Source organism: Arvicola amphibius, chromosome 2 (assembly GCF_903992535.2).
Source record: "Arvicola amphibius chromosome 2, mArvAmp1.2, whole genome shotgun sequence".
NCBI lineage: Eukaryota > Metazoa > Chordata > Mammalia > Rodentia > Cricetidae > Arvicola > Arvicola amphibius.
In genome coordinates, this window is record NC_052048.2 from 30,199,266 (window position 1) to 30,221,417 (window position 22,152).

Consider the following 22,152-nt stretch of genomic DNA (forward strand, 5'->3'; position numbering starts at 1 on the left):
TTCTACCCTTTAGTGGTGCTTCCTAGCTCCAGGAGGCAATCCTAGTGATCTTTTGAAATAAAGAGCCAAGTCAACTCTAAGCAGTACTGAAGCTTTTGGGAGAATGGAGTTTCATGTCCACATTGTCAACACCTCTTGCATTGAAATAGGAAATTGGTTTAGTGCTTAGCAGCTTTCAGTGCTTCCCTTTTTGACACTGCTCAGGAGGCACACTTATTACCAACTAAAGTTCAGTGGTTAGGATCCATCTAACCAACCTGGGAACCTTCACACTGCCAACTTGGCATGCATGAGCCTACAAATAGAAATAAAGAGGCTAGAGAGGTTTGGCTTGGTTTTTAAGAGCACTAATAGAAAAGGACCAGTATTTTGATTCCGGAGCATTGTCAGTAACACATGACTAAAGATGGTTTTTGTATACTTTAAGGCCACTGGTAAACTCAACCAGCTTACTAGTTGGCACTCAAGTGTGGCACAGAGGAAATGAGGATATTATAGGTTCCCTGCTATCCAAAGGCAGAATCCTCTAACCAATACCCTTGAGACTTGGATAAGATTGACAGGCTTCCTCCACAATATATGGTTTCTAGGTTGGAGAACTGCTTCTTTTGTAGAAACAGAAGACTATAATGCCTAACATACACAATTCTGAACAGTCAAGAGGCACTGCCAAGGACTTTGGTTCCTACATCTATCCCTCTTTGGCTCGTTTGTTGTACTTCCTTGACCTCCCTAAACAAAACAAACAAAAAAAAAAACTGCACTACCTGGACCATTATGAAAATAAAAAATGAAAATACTCATTCTGAACTTTTTTTTACAATGTTGAGACTCCACCAAAAAAGTTGATATACCCACCCCTCAAGGCAAGAGACAGCTCAACTTTAAGGCACTTTAGTTCTGGGGGTCCAACGCCTTCTTCTGGGTCCTTCAGACATAAGGCAAGCAAGCAGTACACTACATACATGCAGAACACATGAACTTGCTTTTTTCCCCCAGTAGTATGCAGCATTATGTAAGGATAGGGGACACCCTATATGCTTCCTCATGTACACTGAACTGTTTATAGCCACTGTCTATACAATGCACACACTACTTTTCAACTTAGGAACGTGAGCGCCCTACTGTCAATCTCTGCCCAGCCTAGAACTACGTAAAACAAGATGGCCTTCAGCTCATGGCGATTTGTCTGCTTCGTTCTCCTAAATGTGGATAACCCCACCCAGCTAACACCCCTATTTTCAAATCTGCTCTGGAAGATAGTAAGGGTTTATAAATCCTTTTCCAACACCCAGTTTACTGCCTTTCGCTGAGTAGATAAGCTGTGCCAGTCATTGTGAAAAAGTCTTTATTTTAAGAAAAAAATTTAGTTAACAAAAAATTTAACAAGTTTCACTTAGCAAAATACACCCAAAAGGAAATCACAGTACAAAGAAAGCTTTAAGTCAAGGCCTCACCAATTCCTACAGTATTAGTATTGTGTCTCAATTCTCAAAACTAACTTTTAAAAAGCTTAAACTTAACCTAAAGATTTAAATGAAAATATAAACTAGAATGAACATGAGAAATGCTTCTCTTTGCATCAGGGATCTAGCACCTTTGAGTTCGCCAGAAAAGTACATGTCCCCCAGTGTGTTCACTGTGGTGTGCTTGAAGATCCACTCAACATACTTAAAACTACTTAACTCAGATAACATCACTCTTAAGTATACTACCAAAAATGTTAATTGAGAAAAGCGGAAGAAAATAGTTTTAGTTTACTCAATATTACATGCTAGAAGAAAAGTTTGCATGAGAAACACTGAAGAGGTAATTTTTTAATCCAGATTTTCACAAACTCATGGTGCAAAGTGGGTCCCCCAGCTTCCTCTAGAGTTATAAACTGCTCTTGACTGCTTATTGGCTGCCTGTGAAATTTTTGATTGAAATAACTCAAACGCTTCTACAACACTAATCATATCCACCCATGCTGTTTTGACCGCTGTAGCCGGCCCCGTAACAGCCACTCACTGACTGGCTCTCCAGGCCACTATAAGTGGCCTGGGCAGCTGACACTCCCATTCCCTGCATCACCTGGCTGCTATAAGCCCCGTTGCTAGCCCCTGTTGTTGAATTCAGAAAGAGTTCTATGTATCTGTGCTGCATGTTGGCCCTGTCCTTCGACATAGCTGCCACTGCTTCTTCATGGGTGGCAAACTCAACATCAGCTTCTCCCGTCACTCTTCCATCAGGACCAATCTCAATATGAACTCTCACAGGGTTGAGTGGAGAGAAGAAGTTGTAAATGTCGTTCTCCGTTGCTTTGTAGGGCAGCCCTCTCATGTGGACGCAGTGGCCGGTGGTGCTCTGCACTGTGAACTCGCTGTCTCCGTATCTGTGGTCATACATTCCTGAGAGACAGTAGCTGAGGTCTCTCCCAAAGAGGTCAGTGGTGAAGCCATAGCCATCACTGAGGCCACTGTATTCTTCATAGCCCCCATAGCCTGCACTATAGGCACCAGACCTCATCCTATCCAAGCCTGCCTGTTTTACAATGCCAATGTACCTCCGGGCTGTGCCAGGCCGGTCATAGGGCCCAGGCCTCTGCACAGACATGAACTTCAGAGGTGGATCTGAGTATGACCTAACTTCCTCCTGACTGCTCTTGAACACCTCGATGTACCTGTGCCCTATTCTCTCCTTGTGCTTCCCTAGAGCTTTCTCAGCTAACTCTTGTGAGGCAAACTGAACGAAGGCCTCCCCTGTAATCTTGCCCTCCGGGTCCACAGGTAATGTGATCCCGTTTGGCACGATTTCCAACCCTGAGAAGAACTGAACAATTTCTTCCTTTGTGCATCCAAACGGGAGTCCCCGAAGCCTCACAAAGCCATCATTGGCACTGTCGGCGCTGTTTGGACCACTGTGCTTCAACACCCAATCCATCTCGGTTCTGTGTGACTTGAACACCTCAATATATCGGTGTCCCATGCTTTCCCTGTCTTTTTTCAGAGCCAATTTTACATCATCTTCTGACTCAAGTTCAACAAAAGCCTCACCACTCTGCCTGCCTTCTCTAGTATAAATGAAATGAACACCTGCGACCCCATCATGAATTGTGCAGTCGGAGAGGAAGTTTTGTACGTCCTCAATTGAGCAGGACCAGGGTAGGCCACGGAGCTTGACCACATAGCCTTCACCTCCCTCAGGGCCCAGCATCATGGACACTTGACAGGGTTGATGTCACACAAGCTTGGGCAATTTTTGGTAGCTGAAAGAAAAAAAAAACCTACTTTATACAACTTTCATTTAAAATGCATAGTAAGGATATTCATTAAATACTGTTTTTTCCAATTCAGACAGAAGGATGAGTGAAAGAAAACAGAACATAATGAATAGTTAACAGCTATGGCAGCATACACCTTTAATCCCAATACTGAGGAGACAGGTAGTTTTCTGAGTTCCGGGTCAATCTGGTTTACCTGACTGAGACTCCCATTCAAAAAGAAAGCTGGACCAGGAGTCTAAATTCTAGGCCAGATTGGGCTGAAGACTAAGTCCCATCTTTTAAAAAAATAAAACTCCAAAGGTGGCCTGTTTGATCCATATGGTAGCCTCCCCAAAAAAACCAAAATCAAAACAAAAAAAATAGCTGACTCAGGTGTTCCTCTTATGTGCTATCACAATTATAAAGATAAAGCAAGTAAGCAAAAAAAACCAAGGTGGGTCATTGCACTGTAACCACCCCTTGCCTGGTATATATATGCAGTTTAACTCAACATCAAAACAAAGACCACTAAGGTTGAGACCCTAACCCAATGTAAATGAGTTTTGTTTCTATGTATCCCTGGCTGTGCTGGAATTCACTCTGAAGACCATGCTTGGCCTCAAATCCAACTGCCTCTGCCTCCAGAGCCAAGAATAAAGATGTGAACCACCATCACACAACTGTAAATTTTTTTAAGAGCATGGACAAATGTAGCAGGTAGAAACCAATAGATCAGATAAGTAATAGTTCCGGTCATTCTCAACTATTACGTTACATGCTCACATGAGAATGTCTCAAAAATAAAATGAGGGGATAGCAAGATGGGAGTATTCCTTGTCAAACGTGATTACCAAGTTTGATCACCAAGATAGCCCCCACCCTTCATCAGTGGAGAGCTTTGACTTCTGACCTCTACACACAGTCACCTAACACTTGGAAAAATAATTAAATGAATTAACAAATAAAAGCCAGGCCCAGGGTGATGATGCATACTTTTAATACCAGAACCTAGGAAGCAAGAGGCAAGTAGATATAGCAAATCCCAGGCCAGCCAGGCTACATAATCATAGTCTGTCTCAAAACATTAATAAGAGATTAGATTTAAAAAGAGAGAAAGGGGGGAGAGGGAAAAGAGGGAAAGAGGGAAGAAGAGAGGGAAAGGAAAGGAAAAATAAAAAATTAAAATAAGAGCCAGACAAGGCAAGCTAGTACACACCTGTAACCAAATTTAAAGTGAAGACAAGGAAAGATCAAGTTCAGAATTATCTCTGGCTACCTAGTTGTTACCACACCTAGACTATGGGTATGTCTCACACATATTCAACTATAGGAGTAAGAAGGAAACAACACCATTGACCTTTTGTCATTAACTTTAAAATGCTGCCCAAAATTCCACTTACCTCTGTCTATACCAGATTGGAATGCCATCCTGTCAACAACACTTAAGTGGTACTAACGGAACTGTTACTTAACATTGGGAAAACTTATTGACTACTGTTGACAACTGATCATACCTTTATGGGAAAATGTGGTGTTTCCAAATTTAAATTCATCCACCCTACCAGAGTGGGCTAGTTTCTCATGGATTTCAGACATTTTTAACCAATCCATTTATTTTCTTCTTTTTCTCAGTCCATTTATTTTCAAAAGCTGACCTGAGTCCTGTATTTGACTGCAACCCTAAACACTACCCACTAGAGGGCAGGAGCACTCCTCAACCCACCTTTCTTAATCTATCAGTCTCTGTAGTAAAGCTGCCCATAAAGGTTTATCTATTAGGCCTCAAATACTAAGTAACTGCATAGCTGGAAATAGTGGCACAATCTTGAAAGAACCAGGACATAAAGACCCCAAACTGGAGGTTAGTACGTTCAATGTGAGATGGCATGGTTTGTGAAACTCAAAGTCCAATGCCTGTAATCCCAGAATATGGAAAGCAGTGGAATGAGAAGTTCCAAGGCCACCATTATCTGTACTACACTAGGCTGTCCAGAAGAGACAGACAGACTGTGTGTGTGTGTGCGCGCGCACGCATGGACAACCACATCTACAAAGCTACTAGCCTCATGCCCGGGCAACTTCAAACTCTATTTCTGTAAGGATCAGGAAACCAACTAAAGCAAAACCATGGAATTTCTAAGAACTTATAAACAAGGAATTATTTCTAACTATAGCAGCTCTGCCTGGGGTCCAACCTAGGAAAGTCTTTCACATTCACTGAGCACTCCCTCCTTGCATTGAATGTGAAATAGTACTAACCCATTATCAGAAAGCTGACCTTCTCTGACCAGCTTTCTCTAGCTAATAATTGATTTCCCTTTTTCTGTAAAATCTCAAGTCCCCTCTATTGTCTCCTTTTGCTCCCAGTGATTAAAATGGCCATGTTCTTTCTAGCGGAAGCATCTGTCCAAAGAAAAAAATTCCTTCTTCATCTGCCATCTTCACAGAATTTAAGCATTCCTTCCTGGAAATCCTCTTTAGGATTTATCCACGGTCACAAGTGGCCAGGATCATTGATCTTTGACTATAGACTAAAAAACCTACAGCTTCAAAAGGCTTGAATTGCCACACAATGAACATCCAACTCTTGTTCCTACAAAAACTCTAGAAACTAACCTCTATAAAGATATCCTCAGATCCAACCAGCTGTCTTGAGCACCCAACTCATTCTCACACAGGATTCCAGCCCACCTGAATACGCTTTTTTTGGAGACAGGTTTTCTAGGATTTAAATCCAGCTCAGGCTAATCTCACCTCTGGTTGATTATAGTATATTCACCATGCCTAGCCCTATTTAAGTATGCAGTTGATCTTATAAAAATGTTTACATTTGGAGCTGGAGAGATGACTCAGTGGTTAAAAGCACTAGCAACTCTTCTAGACAGAACCTGGATTCAAGTCTTAGCACCTACAACTGTGTATTACTTCTGTCCTTGGTACCTGACACCATCAGACATACATGAAAGCAAACATCAACCTACACAAATTAAATAAATTAAAATGCTTACATCCCAATAAGCCCACCAAAAACTGAAACTACCTTAAGCAAAATATACACTTAATATGTACATCCTAGTGGTATGCACACCTTTAATCTCAGCCATTGGGATGTAGAGGCAGGTGGGTCTGTGAGTTCAAGGCCAGCCTGGTCTATAGAACTAGTTCCAGAATAGACAGGGCTGAAACTCCATCTCAAACTAACAACCTACCCAAAATTCATAGTCTCTACTGGGCTTTCTTAAATATGATCAGAACATTTCCATTAGCTATAACTGGGCAAAGTCATAACACATAGCCTTCTTATAATGAAAAACTAAAATAGTACCTTTTCATACCGTTAAGCTAAAGACTCCTAAATCAAATCGCAGTTAGCTTGGAATACCAGTCTAAAGGTTTCCCATAGCATTATACTCAGACCAAAGTATTTCCTTTTGGGGGACTAAACCAGGACCTTGCACAGTGAACTATGCATATCTTCAAGCTCTTAAACCTTTCAATTTAATGTCTAAGTTGTTTGGTCCTTTTTTGCCTCACTACCTCCCAGTAGCTAAAATTACAGTCCTGTACCACCACATAGCCTGGTTCTTCTACACTCCTCGCATATCAATTTCCCATATTCCTAGTTGCTAAGAACCCATTCCCTGCTAACCTAACACAATCCTTAACTTCCTCTAAGCACAACTGCAACCCAATCATGGCAATGCCCCACTTCTAAGCCCTATTTCCCGATGGTTATTAGAACAAAGATTGTGAACTTATAGAATCTTCAGGTTCTACAGACATTCATAATGACTTTCTTACCTAGCTTCTATCATTTCCTTTTCTTCTCCTTGTTGTCTGTAAATTCACTACTCTGTTCCCTGGACAATTTGACACATATAGTAATTAATACTCCCTCCAAATATCCTCTGCCTAACCTTGTCTAGCTAAATCCTGATAATCCTCCACGTCTAAGCTACAATACTGCTCCAAAACCTTTTCCTGTTCTCCACAACCTGATTTGTATCTACCCTTTCCTAACACCCTCTATTGTGGTTTAAAAGATATCTTCAAAGCCACATGGGACCCCCTTAAGACAGACTGTTTTTGTTGTCCAGTGTCCTCATCCTTAGCAGACTGGGTACAAGGACAGCAAGCCAAAGATTACCAAGGGATTAGCTGGCCACTTGGGGCCAACACCTTCCTTCAAACTGTATAGCAGCTTAGTCAAAACTGAAGACATGCAGAAAGCAAGAACAGAGAAGAAATACTTTAGATGCCACTAAGTTTGTAAGAGTTTAGGCAACAGGGCAGGAATCATTCTTTCCTGAAACAAGTGTCTACACCTTTTCTTTTAGTCAGAACTTTTGTTCGTTTTTCCCCCCAAGACAAGGCTTCTCTGTATAGCCCTGGTTGTCCTAGAACTGGCTCCGTAGACCTGGCTGGCCTCAGAATTCAAGAGATCCACCTGCCTCTGCCTCCCAATTGCTGGACTTAAAAGCAATAAAACTCATCGGACAATTAAAACTAATAATTTTGGTCTCCTTTGCTTATGATGTACATTGACTTATCTTTAATAGCTTACCTTAAAGAACCACCACAGGTGCCTTCTGTAGTAAACACTTATGGAAGGTACAAGTTTTCCTTTAAAAACAAAACAAAACAAACACAAAACCCAAGATTGGTCTCATGGCCTCAGAATCCACGCATTATCATTACAGAGGGAATCTCCTGGAGCTGGGCTCAGAGAAAGCTAATCTTTGCAAGCCCCAAACCAACAGGTTTCCGTGTTTTATCTTTTCGTGTATAGAGGACATCAGCAAACAACCCATCTGCTGGCAGAGAGCTAGTAATAAATTATCTGCAGAGAGTAAGTATAGGGGAAAAATCTAAATGAAAGAGGACAGACAGCTAGCTAGGGTGACACTTTCTGACAAACTTCAGCGCCAGCAACCCTTTCACAGAGGCAAGTCTACTGGATTCAGACAGTTGAGAATTTGTCTAGGAGGAGTCTGAGACACCCAAGACCCTCCCCCCCTGTAGTTTTGGAAATTTAAATAAATTTGGGGTTTGATTTGATTGATTTTTCATGGATACAGAAATGTGCTTTTCACTGATAGCCACAGTATCCACTTGTCAAACTTGTCCCCAAACGAGAGAACATGAGCTGGAGAAATGGTCTTGGTTTAAAAGCACTGGTTGCTCTTTCAGGTCCTGGGTTCAATTACCAGCAATCACATGGTGTCTCAAGCATGTAGTAGGATCTGATGCCCTCTTCTGGCATAAAGTCGAACACACAGGTAGAGCACTCATAAAGTAAATTTTTTTACAAAAATTATCTGATTAACTACATTTTCCTTTTTGGAAAGGTGATAGTTTGTCTTTCCTGCCCTCTTAAACTACAGGTAATTCCCCTAGCCTTCTCTCACAGTTCCTGTGATTACATAAGGGTAACTGTTAGAAACCTGATTCAAAGTACTAGTTTCCAACAATCTAGTAACCAGGTTTTCATTTAAAAAAAAAAAAAAAAAAAAAAAATCAACCATATTCCTGCCCTTCTTCCAACATTTTAGTCTTGTCTTCTACTTTCAGAGTGGTATATAAAACCTCAGGCCTTTCTGGAGACATAGGGCAAGCAGCTGGCAGCTAGACCTGTATTAACCCACTGCGCTAGACCTGAGAATGTCAACTTGGAGATATGCAAAGAAAAGAGCAGATGGAAAGCTGGATATCATTAAAAGTGATGCTCGTACACCCAGAGACTCAGATTTAATTGTAGGACACGCTACTGGAACTATTTGCATCTCGCAGATAACTAGCACCTAATACTGTAGCCAGCCAAGGCTTACCATTCGCTCTTGAGAACTAGTGAAAATCAACTCCTAAATTTAAGAAATGCAGGCTGAAACTCTGCTTTTCTAACACTCGGTGATACTGGTTAGACTGGATTTTCACTGCCTTCAGGTAGATCCAGGGAAGATAAAAGAGGTGCGCCCTTTGAATCCTGGACTAGTTAAATTTATCAGCCGAAAAAACAGGGCAGTTCAAGCACCACCCACCTAGTTCTTTTGTTCAGGGCCCGCTTGGTGGGAGCAAAACTACACCCTCCTCCTTTACGCATCTTCGAGTTCCAGGAAGTCGCCGGAGTTTTCTCCGGGAGCCCGCCCTCGCCCTCCATTTTGTAAATGAGGTTAAACTCCGGAACGCCGGGAGCGCGTCCTGGCAGGTTCTTACTCAAAGTTCTACCACGAGAGCCGAGGCTAAAAGCACCACGCTCCTGCCTTTTCTGCTCTAGAACTTACCACGGAGGAAGGCAGAAGTGACTTCTACTTTCAATAAACAACGCGGCTTACGAACCCCAACTCCACCCGACGCTTTAAAAACGAAGAGAGGTCCGGGGAAAATCCAGGTGCATCTTCTTTTTGTTCTCAACCTGAAATGGAAGTTCAAGTGACCAGGGGCAAGCGCTTTCTGCCGGAGCGGAGCCCCTAGAGACGCGCGTTTTGGCGGGAAGCAGGGCCGAGGGCAAGGTGACGCTGCTCCGCGGCCTGCACCGGCAGTCGACCGCGCCGCGCTGAGCGCCGGCCGGGCAGGAAGGTCCGCCCCGGGGCCTGCGCGGGCTCGGGCGGGAGCTTCCGGGAGGGGGCGGGGCGGGGGGGATGGGAGGCTCCTGAGTCTCCCGGGGTGGGGTAGGGTGGGGGAGGGGAAGAAGGCTGGAGTAGGAACTAGCGCAGGCCGAAGAGAGTGGAAGGGATCGAAGCGGGAAAACTTTCAGGTGGCCAGGTCGAGTTCGCGACCGGTAACCTGAAGGCTCGGGCGCCGAGCGAGGCTCACCACGCCGAGGACGGGCGTTCAGGTCCGGAGTCCGGGAAGCAGAAACCGCGTGATCTAGAGCGGCGGTCGGACTCGGGTCACGGGGTGCAGAGAAGGAAGTGCCCTGCCGGCCCGCCAATATGTCACCAATGGGAAAAGCGTGCCTGCAGGTGTGGTCCGCGAACCGTGCGATTGGCCAGCGCCGGAAATGGGGGAAGGAGGGAAAGGAAAGGGGAAGACTTCTCGCCAGTTCTCGGTAAAGCAGCGAAGTAGCCACCTGGGCAAGGTCCAAATTACCCGCTGTGGGGGGAGGGGGAGAACGACAGCACTGAAGTGGAAAAGTCTCAGTCAAGTAAAACTGAATCACCTCGAACTGGATACTACAGAATGGAAACCTGCCGACACGAAATACTGTTTTCTTCATTTGACCATGAACTCAGATATTTCCCTTGCTGAAGCATAACTTTAAAAAACAACTCCTGCTCAGGCAGTCAGTCGTGGCACACGCCTTTATTACCAGCGATCAGAAAAAGTGCCCTAACCCCGAATGGCTGACACCTCATGTTTGATTTCCCCAGTAACTACAAGATGTTTGTCTCCTCAGACTGTTAAAAGAACAATTTTTAAAGACCAATTCCTAAATCCCTTATCCAACAGGCAATCCCAAAATGTTACTTTAAATTCAAAGCAGTGACTGTATATTTCAAGGACTTTATTTACCCGTCCCCCTACAGGGTTTCTCTACAACAGCCCTGACTGTGTATCAGACTGGCCTCGAACTCTCCTGCCTCTGCCTAGAATGCCTTTAGGATTAAAACAGTGGGCTACCACCACCCACCGGCCGTATATTTTTGAGGTCCCAGTAAGATGAGGAAAGGCCCTCCAAGCCTGACACCTGAGTTCTATCCACAGGACCCACACAGCGAAAGGACTTGAAGTTGTCCTGACCTAAATTCCGTGTAGAGGCAAACACGCCAATCGTATACACGCAATAAACTAAATTTGTTACTAAGGTTATTTCTTGTAAAAAAAGAAATGGAGAAACTTACAGAATGTCCCAAAAGAAAAAAGAAACACGAAACAAGTAGGGCTATATTATTAACTGAAGCAGGTGATGGCTGCAAATTAAATTCTTAAGTTTTGTTTAGATTCTGCTTTACAGAAGGAAATTTTACAGAAATAACCACCGTTCGGGACTAAAAGGACAAGACACAGTAAGAAATAGCCAAGGTTTTAGTAACAGCTCTAACAAAGGCAAGGTAGGACTTAACCACTAAGTCTTAAAAGGGTAGCAAAGTATGAATGGGGTGTATTTGATTTTGGGTGGCAGGGCTGGTGACTAATTTCAAACTCAATATGGTGCTTATACTCTCAGTAACTTCTGATTTGCTGAGCTTTTTGTCAAGCCTCCTATCCCATCCTATTGAATGCTTAGTTTGTGCTCCACCTTAGCTGGTTTTATGGAATGCTGTGCTTAAAAGCCGGACTGAGCACGTTAAGCACCAGAACTCAGCTAGTTTTTCCCACCTCTAAATTTTAAATCTTGATACAAATGAACACTGAGCACAATTTCTCTTTGTATGTATCTATGGATATTCCAAAATAAAGGGGTTTGGGGTCATAGACAACGGCACTGCATATACCCTTTACTCCAACATTTAGGAAGCTGAGGAAAGGATTTTTATGAAAACTCTATTTCATATAAACAGGGTTTCTTTGTAGTTCCTGGCTACAAAAGTCACCATTCTGGGTTTCATTTGTTGTGGGGATGGAACCTAGGACTTGGGGCTTTTTACGCCTACTCTATACTTGAACTGAATTCTCATATTTGAGGTATTTATAAGCAAGGGTTTGGGGTTGGTAGTAGCATCAAGCTGAGCATCAAGCCTGCCTCAGCTACACAGAAGTCTAAGTTTGGGAACTACATGAGACTATATGGCATTTTGTATCCTAAAGCCAACAGGGAGTCAATTGTTTCCATGAAGATGGTACAATCTGACTTGTTTTTCTTTTGAGACATGGTCTGTAGCACACACAAAATGGTTCTAAAACTCCTATTTCTACCACCACCTCCATAGGGGGTACAATGTATAATCCCAATTTTTCACAAGGCTCATTAATGCAGTAATGCCGGAGATGAATTCTAGGCCACCTTGGACTTGAAACCAGCCAGAGCTACAAAACTGTCCTAAGGCCAACAAAAAAGAAAGAAAACATAGTGGAGACAAGAGGGGAAGTAAAAGATTGTTATGAGGGCCAGAGAATGGGAAATGATTAAGTGATACATAATACATAAAATTTACTTAACTCAGATTCCTATTAACCAAGAAATACCGTATACAGTCAGTATAAACACAGATACTAGCCAGAAGAGTGGCTCACACCTGTAATTCCAGCACGTGTGAAGTAGAATCAATGTTAAGGAGATCCAGGTCATACACCATTCAACTTGGAAATCAGCCTCAGCTACATGAAACTGTCTTAAAACTTTTTGAAGCCAGGTGGTAGTAGTGCATACCTTTAATTCCAGCACTTGGAGGCAGAGCCAGGCAGATCTGTGAGTTCATGGCCAGCCTGGTCTACAAGAGCTAGTTCTAAGGCAGGCTCCAAAGCTACAGAGAAACTGTCCTGACAAAGAAAAACACAAGGGGGGGGGACTTTGAAAAGATGGTGTGGTGGCACATTTTTAACCCCAACAGTTGGGAGGCTAGCTTGGTTTACATATCAAGCTCCTGTTAAGCAGGACCCTGTCTCAAAAACAAAACTAAATGCAATGATGTCAAAAATTTACAAAACGGGAAAAAAAATGTCATAGTTCTGCCTTTCTGGGATGACACAGGAGTTGAATTGGAAATCAACTAAGAAGTGCATCAATTAATGTAAGCAGTAACTAATTAGCTCTCACCAGAGTTCTAAAAAGTGACATTTAAGGAGGCATGGTAGCAAAGGTCTTTAATCCCAGCACTCTTGGAGCAGAGGCAGGCAGATTTCTGAGTTAGAGGCCAGCCTGGCCTAGACTAAGTTCCAGGGGAGTCATGAACTAAAAGAAACCCTGTTTCAAAAACCCAAGAAGAATAGAACTGAAAAGGATACTATGTAGAGCCCTCCTTTTCCTCAAACTTTTCAGGTAGTGGGTTAGTCTAACATGTAGTAGAGGCTTGCCTAGAAGTTGTGGCAGCCCTAGCTCTTCCTCCCAGGGGCCCCAAACAAAACAGAGCCATTAATTTTTGGCTTTATTTTCCAGTGCTAAGGAATCACATTCAAAGCCTTGTATATGCCAGGTAAGTGCTCTCAATCACTGAAGAAAACCCTAAATTAATTATTTTTAGTTCAATTTTTTTTCGAGACAGGGTTTCTCTGTAGCTTGGGAGCCTGTCCTAGAAGTAGTTTTTGTAGACCAGGCTGGCTTCAAACTCAGAGATCCACCTGCCTCTGCCTCCCAAATACTGGTGTTAAAGTCCTGCGCCACCACCACCACCCAGCTCGATTCAATTTCTTCATGTCATGAACTCACTTAAGAATTATGAAACAAAATGTTAAGGTGCTAGGACAGATACCAATGATGTATACTGCATGCCAAATCCAACAATACATTCAACTACTAGTACTAAAATTAACCAAAGGACAAATTTGTACTAAGCTTAGAACAGTTATACTGACCCTACAGAACAGGTTTCATATACTACAGGCCTCAATCCTGTTATGTAGCTAATGCCTACCTGAGGGGAAAAAAAATCTTCCAACCTATCCCCAAATGATAGTACAGGCACGCACACCACAACTGGCCTATTGATTGTTATTCTTCTTATGTCTCAAGTATTAAGATAGCACCGGCGGTGGTGCTGCACACCTTTAATCCCAGCACTTCGGAGTCAAAGGCAGGCGGAGATCGAGGCCAGCCTGGTCTACATGAGGTAGTTCCAGGCCAGGCTGAAAAGCTAGAGAAACCCTGTCTCGGAATAACAAAAGATAGCTAATGTAAAAAATGGAAAACAAAAGAACATAAAATTATGGATTTTAATTATGTTTATGAAAAGTATTGCTATTAGACTGTCATCAATTGAGTAGAAAATTTCATCATTTAAAATTTCATCATTTAAATTAGCGGGTACCTCTCACATAGTTAAGTGAGAAATATGAATATGTAATGTGTAAATTCTGCTAAAACTACAGCTGAAAAGATGGTGTACACCCAGATTACCAGCCCTGTTAACTTCCCTGAAAGAGAAAACTTTCTGAAATGGTCACAGAACTAAGCAGGCTCAGAATGCCTATGGTGTGAGACCTTCCACAGCACTAATGTAAAGATGGGTGGTTCCTAAGGAGGCCACAGAAAGACAAACCAGGTCTCATGTAACTGGCTACAGGAGCCCAAAAATGCAAACTCAACCACAATCACTACTCTGGAGGGGAAAATGAAGAACAGAGCTGAGGAACATAAATGTGCCACCCATTTACAAATTGGGTCAAATGTAGGCAGTTTCAGGGAACAAATGCCTTAAATATTTTAATAAACATTGCCTGAAACAAACACCATAAATATTTTATCAAGGGGAAAATACAAAACGCCAGCATTTATAGATGCGCCATTATGGGATCAAAATTTTCTAGTATTTAAACATCGTTTTAGGGTTTGTGTTTTTTTTTTTTTTTTTGAGAAAGGGTTTCCTCTGTCCCGGTAATTGATCTATAGACCAGGCTGTCCTCAAACTCAAGAGATCCATCTGTCTCTGCCTCCTGAGTGCAGGATCAAAGGCATGCGCCGCCACTGCCTTGATAAATTTTTTAACAATTTAAAAAAATTACCAGGTGGTGGTAAAGGTAGTACTCGGGAGGCAAAAACAGAGGGACCTGTTGCATTCAAGGCCAGTTGAGCTAGAGTTAGTTTCAGGACAGTCAGAGCTACACAGAGATACCCTATCTTGAGAAACTAAAAAAGAAAATTTATTTCATGTGTAAGAGGTTTTATCTTTATATGCACTGCATACATTGCTACAGGTAGCTGTTAGCCAGCTTATGTGTGCTGGGACTTGAACAGGGTCCTATGTAAGAACTTTACATATGTCTTTAAAAAGCCCTTTTAAGATTGTTAGTCTTGAGTATTTTACCTACAGGTAAATGTACAGGTATATGTACTGCATGTATTACTTGATGTATGTAGGTCTGATGAGGACATCTGATCCCATTGAAAAAATTGATTTCATAACATCTGAGTTGTTGAGAATTGAACCTTGGTTCTGGGCAACAGCAACAAAACTCTTCAAGTACACCATCTTTTCAGTCCCTGAATTTTTATCCTTAAGTCAGGCTGATCTGTACTTAGAGACAGGGCTGTCTAGGCAAGCTACTCAAGCTACTCTTACCTCCACTTAAATTTTGAAATGAGTTAATACCTAAGACAGTAGTCTTCCTAAAACACTGGAACTTAGCTGTAGGGGGTGGCACACGCCTTTAATCCCAGCACTTGGGAGGCAGAGGCAGGTGGATTTCTGTGAGTTCGAAGCCAGCAAGAGCTACTTCTAGGACAGGCTCCAAAGTTAGAGAAACCCTGTTTGGGGGGGGGGGGGGGGAATAAGATGACATTGGAATTAACGATGGTAAAGTTCTGGAAATCAATTTTCTGACAAGTTTTAACAACATTATACCTAAGTTGTTTTTGATATTGTGAATACCAGAATCAAATCTGCTAAAGCCAAAAAAAAAAAAAATATTCCTTTCTCTATCCCATTTCTTGCCACCACTTCTGTCTTTTTTCCTTCTGAGATCAATTTTCACTTGTTTGGTCTATGAATTACACTGAATACACCTTCAGCTCAAAAGACGTCTAGCCTCCAGAAGACAAACTCTGCTAAGTCACCAGTATTTCATCCATCTTCCCTGCCTTCAAACTCAGAAGATTTAATGGCCTCTGCCTCCCAAGTAGAGATTAAAAGGCCTACACACACCTGGCTCTTTAAGACTGGCTCCAGAGAATCTCCTGAAACCTAGGCTGACCTCAAACTCCAGTCCATATCCTTCTCAAACGCCCACTTCCTAAGTGTTGATTCATAGACAAGCATGGGACCTAGGATTTGTGTCTTCAGGTTTAAAATAACAAACCTCCTGCTGGGTGGTGGTAGCACACACCTTTAATCACTCACTTGGGAGGCAGAGGCAGAGGGATCTCTGAGTTTGAGTCCAGCCTGCTCTACAGAGCAAGTTCCAGGACAGCCAGGGTCACACAGAGAAACCCTGTCTTGAAAAACCAAAAGCAAACAAAACAAAAAACCTTCTAGCCTAAGGCTATATACTCTATAATTAAAGTACATTTAATCAGCTCAAACTACCTTTCCATTTTCAAAATTTAGTTTTACAAACTAATTTTGGTTAGGAAGGCAGACTCCAAAGTGGAAAAAAAAAAAAAAAAAAAGAGTGAGTTCAAAGCCAACAACTAACCAGGTAGTAGTGGCGGTGGACACCTTTAATCCCAGCACTCTGGAAACAGATCTCTGTGAGTTTGAGGCCAGCCTGGTCTAGTGAGAGAATTCCACGACAGGCTCCAAAGCTACACAGAGAAACCCTGTCTTGAAAAACCAAGAAAGACAGAAAAACAGACAGACAGAAACCATTACAACTAGAGACAAAGTATTAACTAAGATCCAATTCTTAAATTGTTTTATTGGTAATGCTATCTTGTTCCCTCACTCAGAACAGTGTGAACAACCTAATGACTCATTGAAACATTATACAGGTACACATGCAACACAAGAGGGAATAGGAGGGAAGAGGCAAAGGGTGCAAGTAAAAGAATCTAAGGAGTATGAAAAATATACACATTTGAAAACATAATGAGGTGCCGGGTGGTGGAGGCACAATACCTTTAATCCCAGGCACTTGGGAGGCAGAGGTAGGCGGATCTTTGCGAGTTGGAGGCCAGCCTGGTCTACAAGAGCGAGTTCAAGGGCAGGCTCTAAAACTACAGTGAAACCTTGTTTTGCAACCCCCCCAAAAAAACAAACATAATGAAACCATGAATATACAAACACATGCTAACAATTTAAAATGTATGTCTTAAGCTGATGGTATGTCAAAAAATAACGAGACACAAGGCTACAAGGCTCCCACTAATATAAGACTCTAAACACTAAAACCAAGACTAATGAAAGCCAGGTGATCGCAGAACATGCCTTTAAAACCAGCACTGTGGATCAGAGGCAGGTGGATAACTGTGAGTTGCGTCGAGCCTGGTCTACAGGAGCTAGTTTCAAACAGCTAGGGCTACACATAATCTCACTACAGTTTAATGCCAGCCCCTGACAGGTAGGATTACGGGCTACCCAGTCGTGTTTCTCTCAACCCTCACTCCCTAGCAGGGAGGCACACTCACACCCCATGAAACACAGCTTTACAGAACATAGAACACTAACCACTAGAGTGTGCCTTTTAGGACCACAGTCCCAATAAAAGGTAACTTGCAAAAGTAACTACCAATTTATAGGAAAAACAAAGAGCTGAGATTAAAAAAGAAAAATCACTCTGGCTTGCAATGAACTTTCTATTGGTGCCAGATTTGAAGTGAAAAGTAATTTGTGAGATTGCTAAGACACTGTCTACTTACCGAATGAGATAGTGTCTTGTTCGGCTTGACTCAAACTTGTCTGCTGGATACTATTTGAAGCTGTATGTGGTAGCCTGCTCTCAACCTCAGCACTGAGAATCTGAAGCAGGAGAGTCCTCAGTTTGAAGTCAGCCTGGGATATAGGGCAATATTGCTCTTGTAAAAATTGAAAAGGAGTCTTGGCATTGTAGCACGATTAATAAGAACCCAGAGACAGAAATTGGGGTTCAACCTGAAGGTCAGAAAAGCAAAACAACCAAGCTTCTGGCTCTTACCTCTACCTCAGTCCGAAATGCTGAACCTACCTCCAGGGATCTCAGACTGTGACTGTGTGAGAGCTGTCTCCTCCCGTTTTATAGTCATGTTGAGGGCTGGGATTAAAGGTGTGCACCACTACCTTCCGGTTTCTATGGCAAACTACTGTGGCTACTGGGATTAAAGGTGTGTTAGCACTGCCAAGTGTAAGGCTGATCAGTGGAGCTATTTTACTCTCTCAAATTCAGACCAGCTTTATTCATTAAAATACAAATGAAATAGCACTAAAGGGCATGATAGCACATGCCTTTAATTCCAGCATTCAAGAGGCAGAAGCAGGATGATGAGTTTGAGGTCAGTCTGGTCTACAGAGCCAACTACAGAACAGCCCTGGCTTCAATGTAGACCATGTCTCAAAAACAAATGAAATTTCCAAGTGAAAAGGAATAGAGGATAAAAGCATCTGCTAAAAGCCCGATGACTTCAGTTCTATTCATCCCAGAATCCACCAGCAGCAAAGGAAATCAAAGCTGTCGTCCTCTGACCTTCCCATGTTCCTGGTAGCATCTGCCCACACCCACTCACCCGTGTGTTCTATACGATAACATTTTACATTTTTATGGAAAATTAATTCTGTTCCTTACAATAAAAGGTCCTAGTTATCATCTCCAGCAACATATCTTTGAATGTTTATTTTGCTGCAAAATAAGGTATGGTAGTCTTAAACTGAGTTTAATTCTTCCTCTGCTAAGAACCCTCCATTAACACAAATGATGGAGACAGGAACCCTTAGTAAATAGAAGGCAGTCCCTGTCAGACCTAAGTCCCAATACCAATTGTGTCTCTAGTAAGTGATTTCTTCCAGTCTTAAGAACAAGATTATCGGGGCTGGAGAGATGGCTCATAGGTTAAGAGCATTGCCTGCTCTTCCAAAGGTCCTGAGTTCAATTCCCAGCAACCACATGGTGGCTCACAACCATCTGTAATAGGGTCTGGTGCCCTCTTCTGGCCTGCAGGCATACACAGACAGAATATTGTATACATAATAAATAAATATTTTTAAAAAAAAGAACAAGATTATCAGACAGGCAGTGGTGGGTCACACCTTTAATCCCAGTACTCGGGGGCAGAGGCAGGCGAATCTCTGAGTTCAAGGCCAGCTTGGTCTACAGGAGCTAGAATATTGTTAAAAAGTAGTCAAGAGCCGGCCATGCTGGAACCTTTAATTCCAACACGTGGGAGGCAGAGGCAGACAGATCTCTGAGAGTTCTACATCCTGGTCTACAGAGTGAGTTAGTACAGACAGGCTGTTATAGGAAAACCGGGAGGGGGGAATCAAAACGAGAGGGCAGGATCTCTGAATTCGAGGCTAGCCTGTTCTGCATAGTTCCAAGACAGCCAGGAACAAAGGTATCATCTAAAAAAAAATATTTCTACTTTAAAATGAAAAAAAGTCAAAATTAGCACTAAACGTTACTTCATTAACCTATATATATCTAACGAATAATCTGAGATATTTTAGTAAGAATTCTTTTTAAAAAAAATATTTACTTATTATGTATACAATATTGTCAGTGTGTATTCCTGCAGGCCAGAAGAGGGCACCAGACTCCATTACAGATGGTTGTGAGTCACCATGTGGTTGCTGGGAATTGAACTCAGGACCTTTGGAAGAGCAAGCAGCGCTCTTAACCACTGAGCCATCTCTCCAGCCCTTTAGTAAGAATTCTTAAAACAACTATTAAAAAGTACTTCGAGATTGTTCAGTGTAAGTTTAAAGACGCTTTTTCTCAGAAGGATGGACCTGAGTCCATAATCTCTAAACACACAATATGAAAAAATGACTGGCCCCCACTTTTTCCCTGACCTCTACTTGGCAGCACACATAAAAGAAACTTTCTTTTAAAAAAGGCTTCACTAAAGTAGTAACAATTCCAAGTATCTTGATTTGACCAATTAAGTGACTTTTATTTAAAAATTCTCTGGTATCGCCGGGCACGGTAAAGCGCGCCTTTAACCCCAACACTCAGTAGACAGGCTTTCTGAGTTCGGGCCCACCTGAACTGCTGAGTTCTCGGACAGACAGTACTAAGATAAAACGTTTCAAAAACCCAAAATGAAAAACAAGCAAACAACGATAACAACAACAAAAAAAACCCCACCACACTTGATAGGGATTCGAGCTATTTACCTAAGTAAAATCAAACACCACCTTATATCGCTTCGACCTGCCTAAAATGAGGATTTCAGTTAGATCCCTGGAACCCATACTCTGGAAACCGTCTCTCAAATTGTCCTCTTACCTCTAACACCCTCGCTCACACTCATACGCAAATAGACCGAAAAAGCTCTTTCTGTTCTACGAGATTCTAGCATTCAAAGCCACGCTGCCCGAGCTATGGAGCTGACTCCGTAGAGCCGCCAGGCGGCCTCCCGCGCTGCGCGCTCGCCCAACCACTCCGCAGCCCCCGTCGCAGGCGACGGCTCGCAAGTAGGTGTAGCAGGTAAAAAAATTAAAAAAAAAAAAAAAGAGGCCCATTCGTCTGTGTCCCGGCTGGCAGGGTCAATAAGGCCGCGGAGGGTGCCACTACTGGGTGTCTTCGGGCACGTGGAGCTACCTCACGGGTAGGCGCGGGGCGGCTGGGGCCAGCGTCCGGCCATGTCGGGAACGCTCCGGAGAGCGCGCGCCAGGAAAGGCCGGGCAGGCCAGGCCCACCCCAAGTTTCAACAGAACCGTAAAGATCAACAAACACATCCAAAAGTACACAGAACTGGAGGAGACGGTCAACTAACCTCTCTAGGAGAAGATTCCAGCACCGCCACCCCCCCCAGACGCCGACACGCCACCTCCGAGGGCCCGGATCGACAGCCGGGGCGCCACGAGGAGGAAGGGGCCGGCGGCGCAGCCGGGCCGGGCGTGGGCGGAGTCGTCCCTCCTCCCAGTCTTGTGAAACTCAGGGCGCCTCCAGCCACGTGAGCCGGCGCTTTCCTTTCTCAAGACCGCGACCAGCGCCCCGGCCTGCCCGGGGACCGCCGAGCGCATCCCGCCCCGGGGGAGAAACGCTCCGCCCTGCCCCCCGATCGCCCGCGTCCGCCGCGCCGCGTACTAGGAGCGCCTGCGGGCACGGCTCTCGGCGAAAGCCGATCTTCCTCTCCGCCGTGCGCCTCGGAGGCGGCATCAAGGGCGCCAGTTCTCAGTCCCCGCGGCCGGAGTCCGGCCGGGGTAACTCCAGACTTCCGATCCCGTCCCCCCACTCCCGCGGCCGGCCGCCAGCCTCAGCCACGAGGCCGGACCTTTCGGAAATACCCCCAAGCCGGGCTGTCACACATTCTCAACTTCGGCCATCGCCCCGGACCCAAAACCTCGGCCACGCGGTCCCGGCCCCCGGGGCGGTCTTCGCACGGCCCCGGGCGTGCGGCATCCACCGCGAACCTGTCCTTCCTGAAGCCGAGCCCCGCGCCCGCGGCCCACCGCCCCAAGGGCCCGGGCGCCAGCCCACCCGGTTGGCGGCCCTCACCTCGGGCTCCTCGTCTCCACGCTCCCACTCACATCCGGAACCTCGCCGGCCCTCAGAGCACCTAGAGGAGGGTGGAACCCCGGGGACTTGGCAGTTGTAGCTGAGGCAGTTGAGGCTTGTTTACTGTCACCATGGAAACCCCCAGACGCAGGCTCGCGGCGGGGCCTCCACGGAGCGAGTCCGCCGCGCGGCCGGCCTGCTTCTCAACTCCCGCCTGCCGAGCGCCCGCGGCGCCCCCGGAAGCCCTCCTGATCCCCGGTCCGCTCCCCGCTCGACCCACGCCCCGAGGCACCCGGAAACAGTAGCCCGGGGAGCCCACTTTCCCTTCCCACAGCCGGCGTGACCGCGGGCTGGCCTTCCCCCGAACCCCACCTTCAGGAAGACGAGGCGCAGTCCTCCTTCCACGACGAAGCCGGAAGGATGCAAGACCGTGGCGGGGCGGAGCCTCAGGCAGCGGACATCCGGGCACCGGCCCGCCACGGCGCCATTCTGACGAGCCCAGATCCGAGCGCGGGATTGGCCAGCCAAGCGAGGGGCGGGGCCGAGGGTGTGGGCCCGCCTCCGAGTCCAGGAAAGGTCGGCGACGGCGCAGGCGCACACGTTCGGGGAGCCGAGCCGGGGGGGGGTGGGGGGGGGTGGGGGGGGAGTGAAAAAGGGGGAGGGGTGGATGAAGGCGGGGGAGGGGGCGAGAAGCTGGAGGGGGAGCCATGGAGAACCTCACGACCTGTGGGCACTTGGAGGACGCT

The 22,152-nt window shown here is 44.7% G+C and overlaps 1 protein-coding gene across 7 annotated transcripts; it reads right to left on the reverse strand.

Moving 5' to 3' along the window:
- Positions 1-1,331: 1,331 nt before the first annotated feature.
- On the reverse strand, positions 1,332-21,892 carry Hnrnpf (heterogeneous nuclear ribonucleoprotein F). 7 transcript variants are annotated; one of them, XM_038318006.1, is made up of 5 exons: positions 21,779-21,882; positions 17,634-17,766; positions 9,526-9,656; positions 7,809-7,867; positions 1,332-3,247 (listed from the first exon to the last, which is right to left on the reverse strand). In XM_038318006.1, exon 5 carries the CDS (start codon positions 3,196-3,198, stop codon positions 1,951-1,953), a length of 1,248 nt encoding a protein of 415 aa, XP_038173934.1. In that variant the 5' UTR covers positions 3,199-3,247; positions 7,809-7,867; positions 9,526-9,656; positions 17,634-17,766; positions 21,779-21,882; the 3' UTR covers positions 1,332-1,950. The 7 variants fall into 7 exon arrangements, with proteins under 7 accessions (XP_038173934.1, XP_038173936.1, XP_038173935.1 ...); XM_038318008.1 differs by lacking the exon at positions 21,779-21,882 and adding an exon at positions 21,407-21,772; XM_038318007.1 differs by lacking the exon at positions 21,779-21,882 and adding an exon at positions 20,682-20,786.
- Positions 21,893-22,152: the final 260 nt, after the last annotated feature.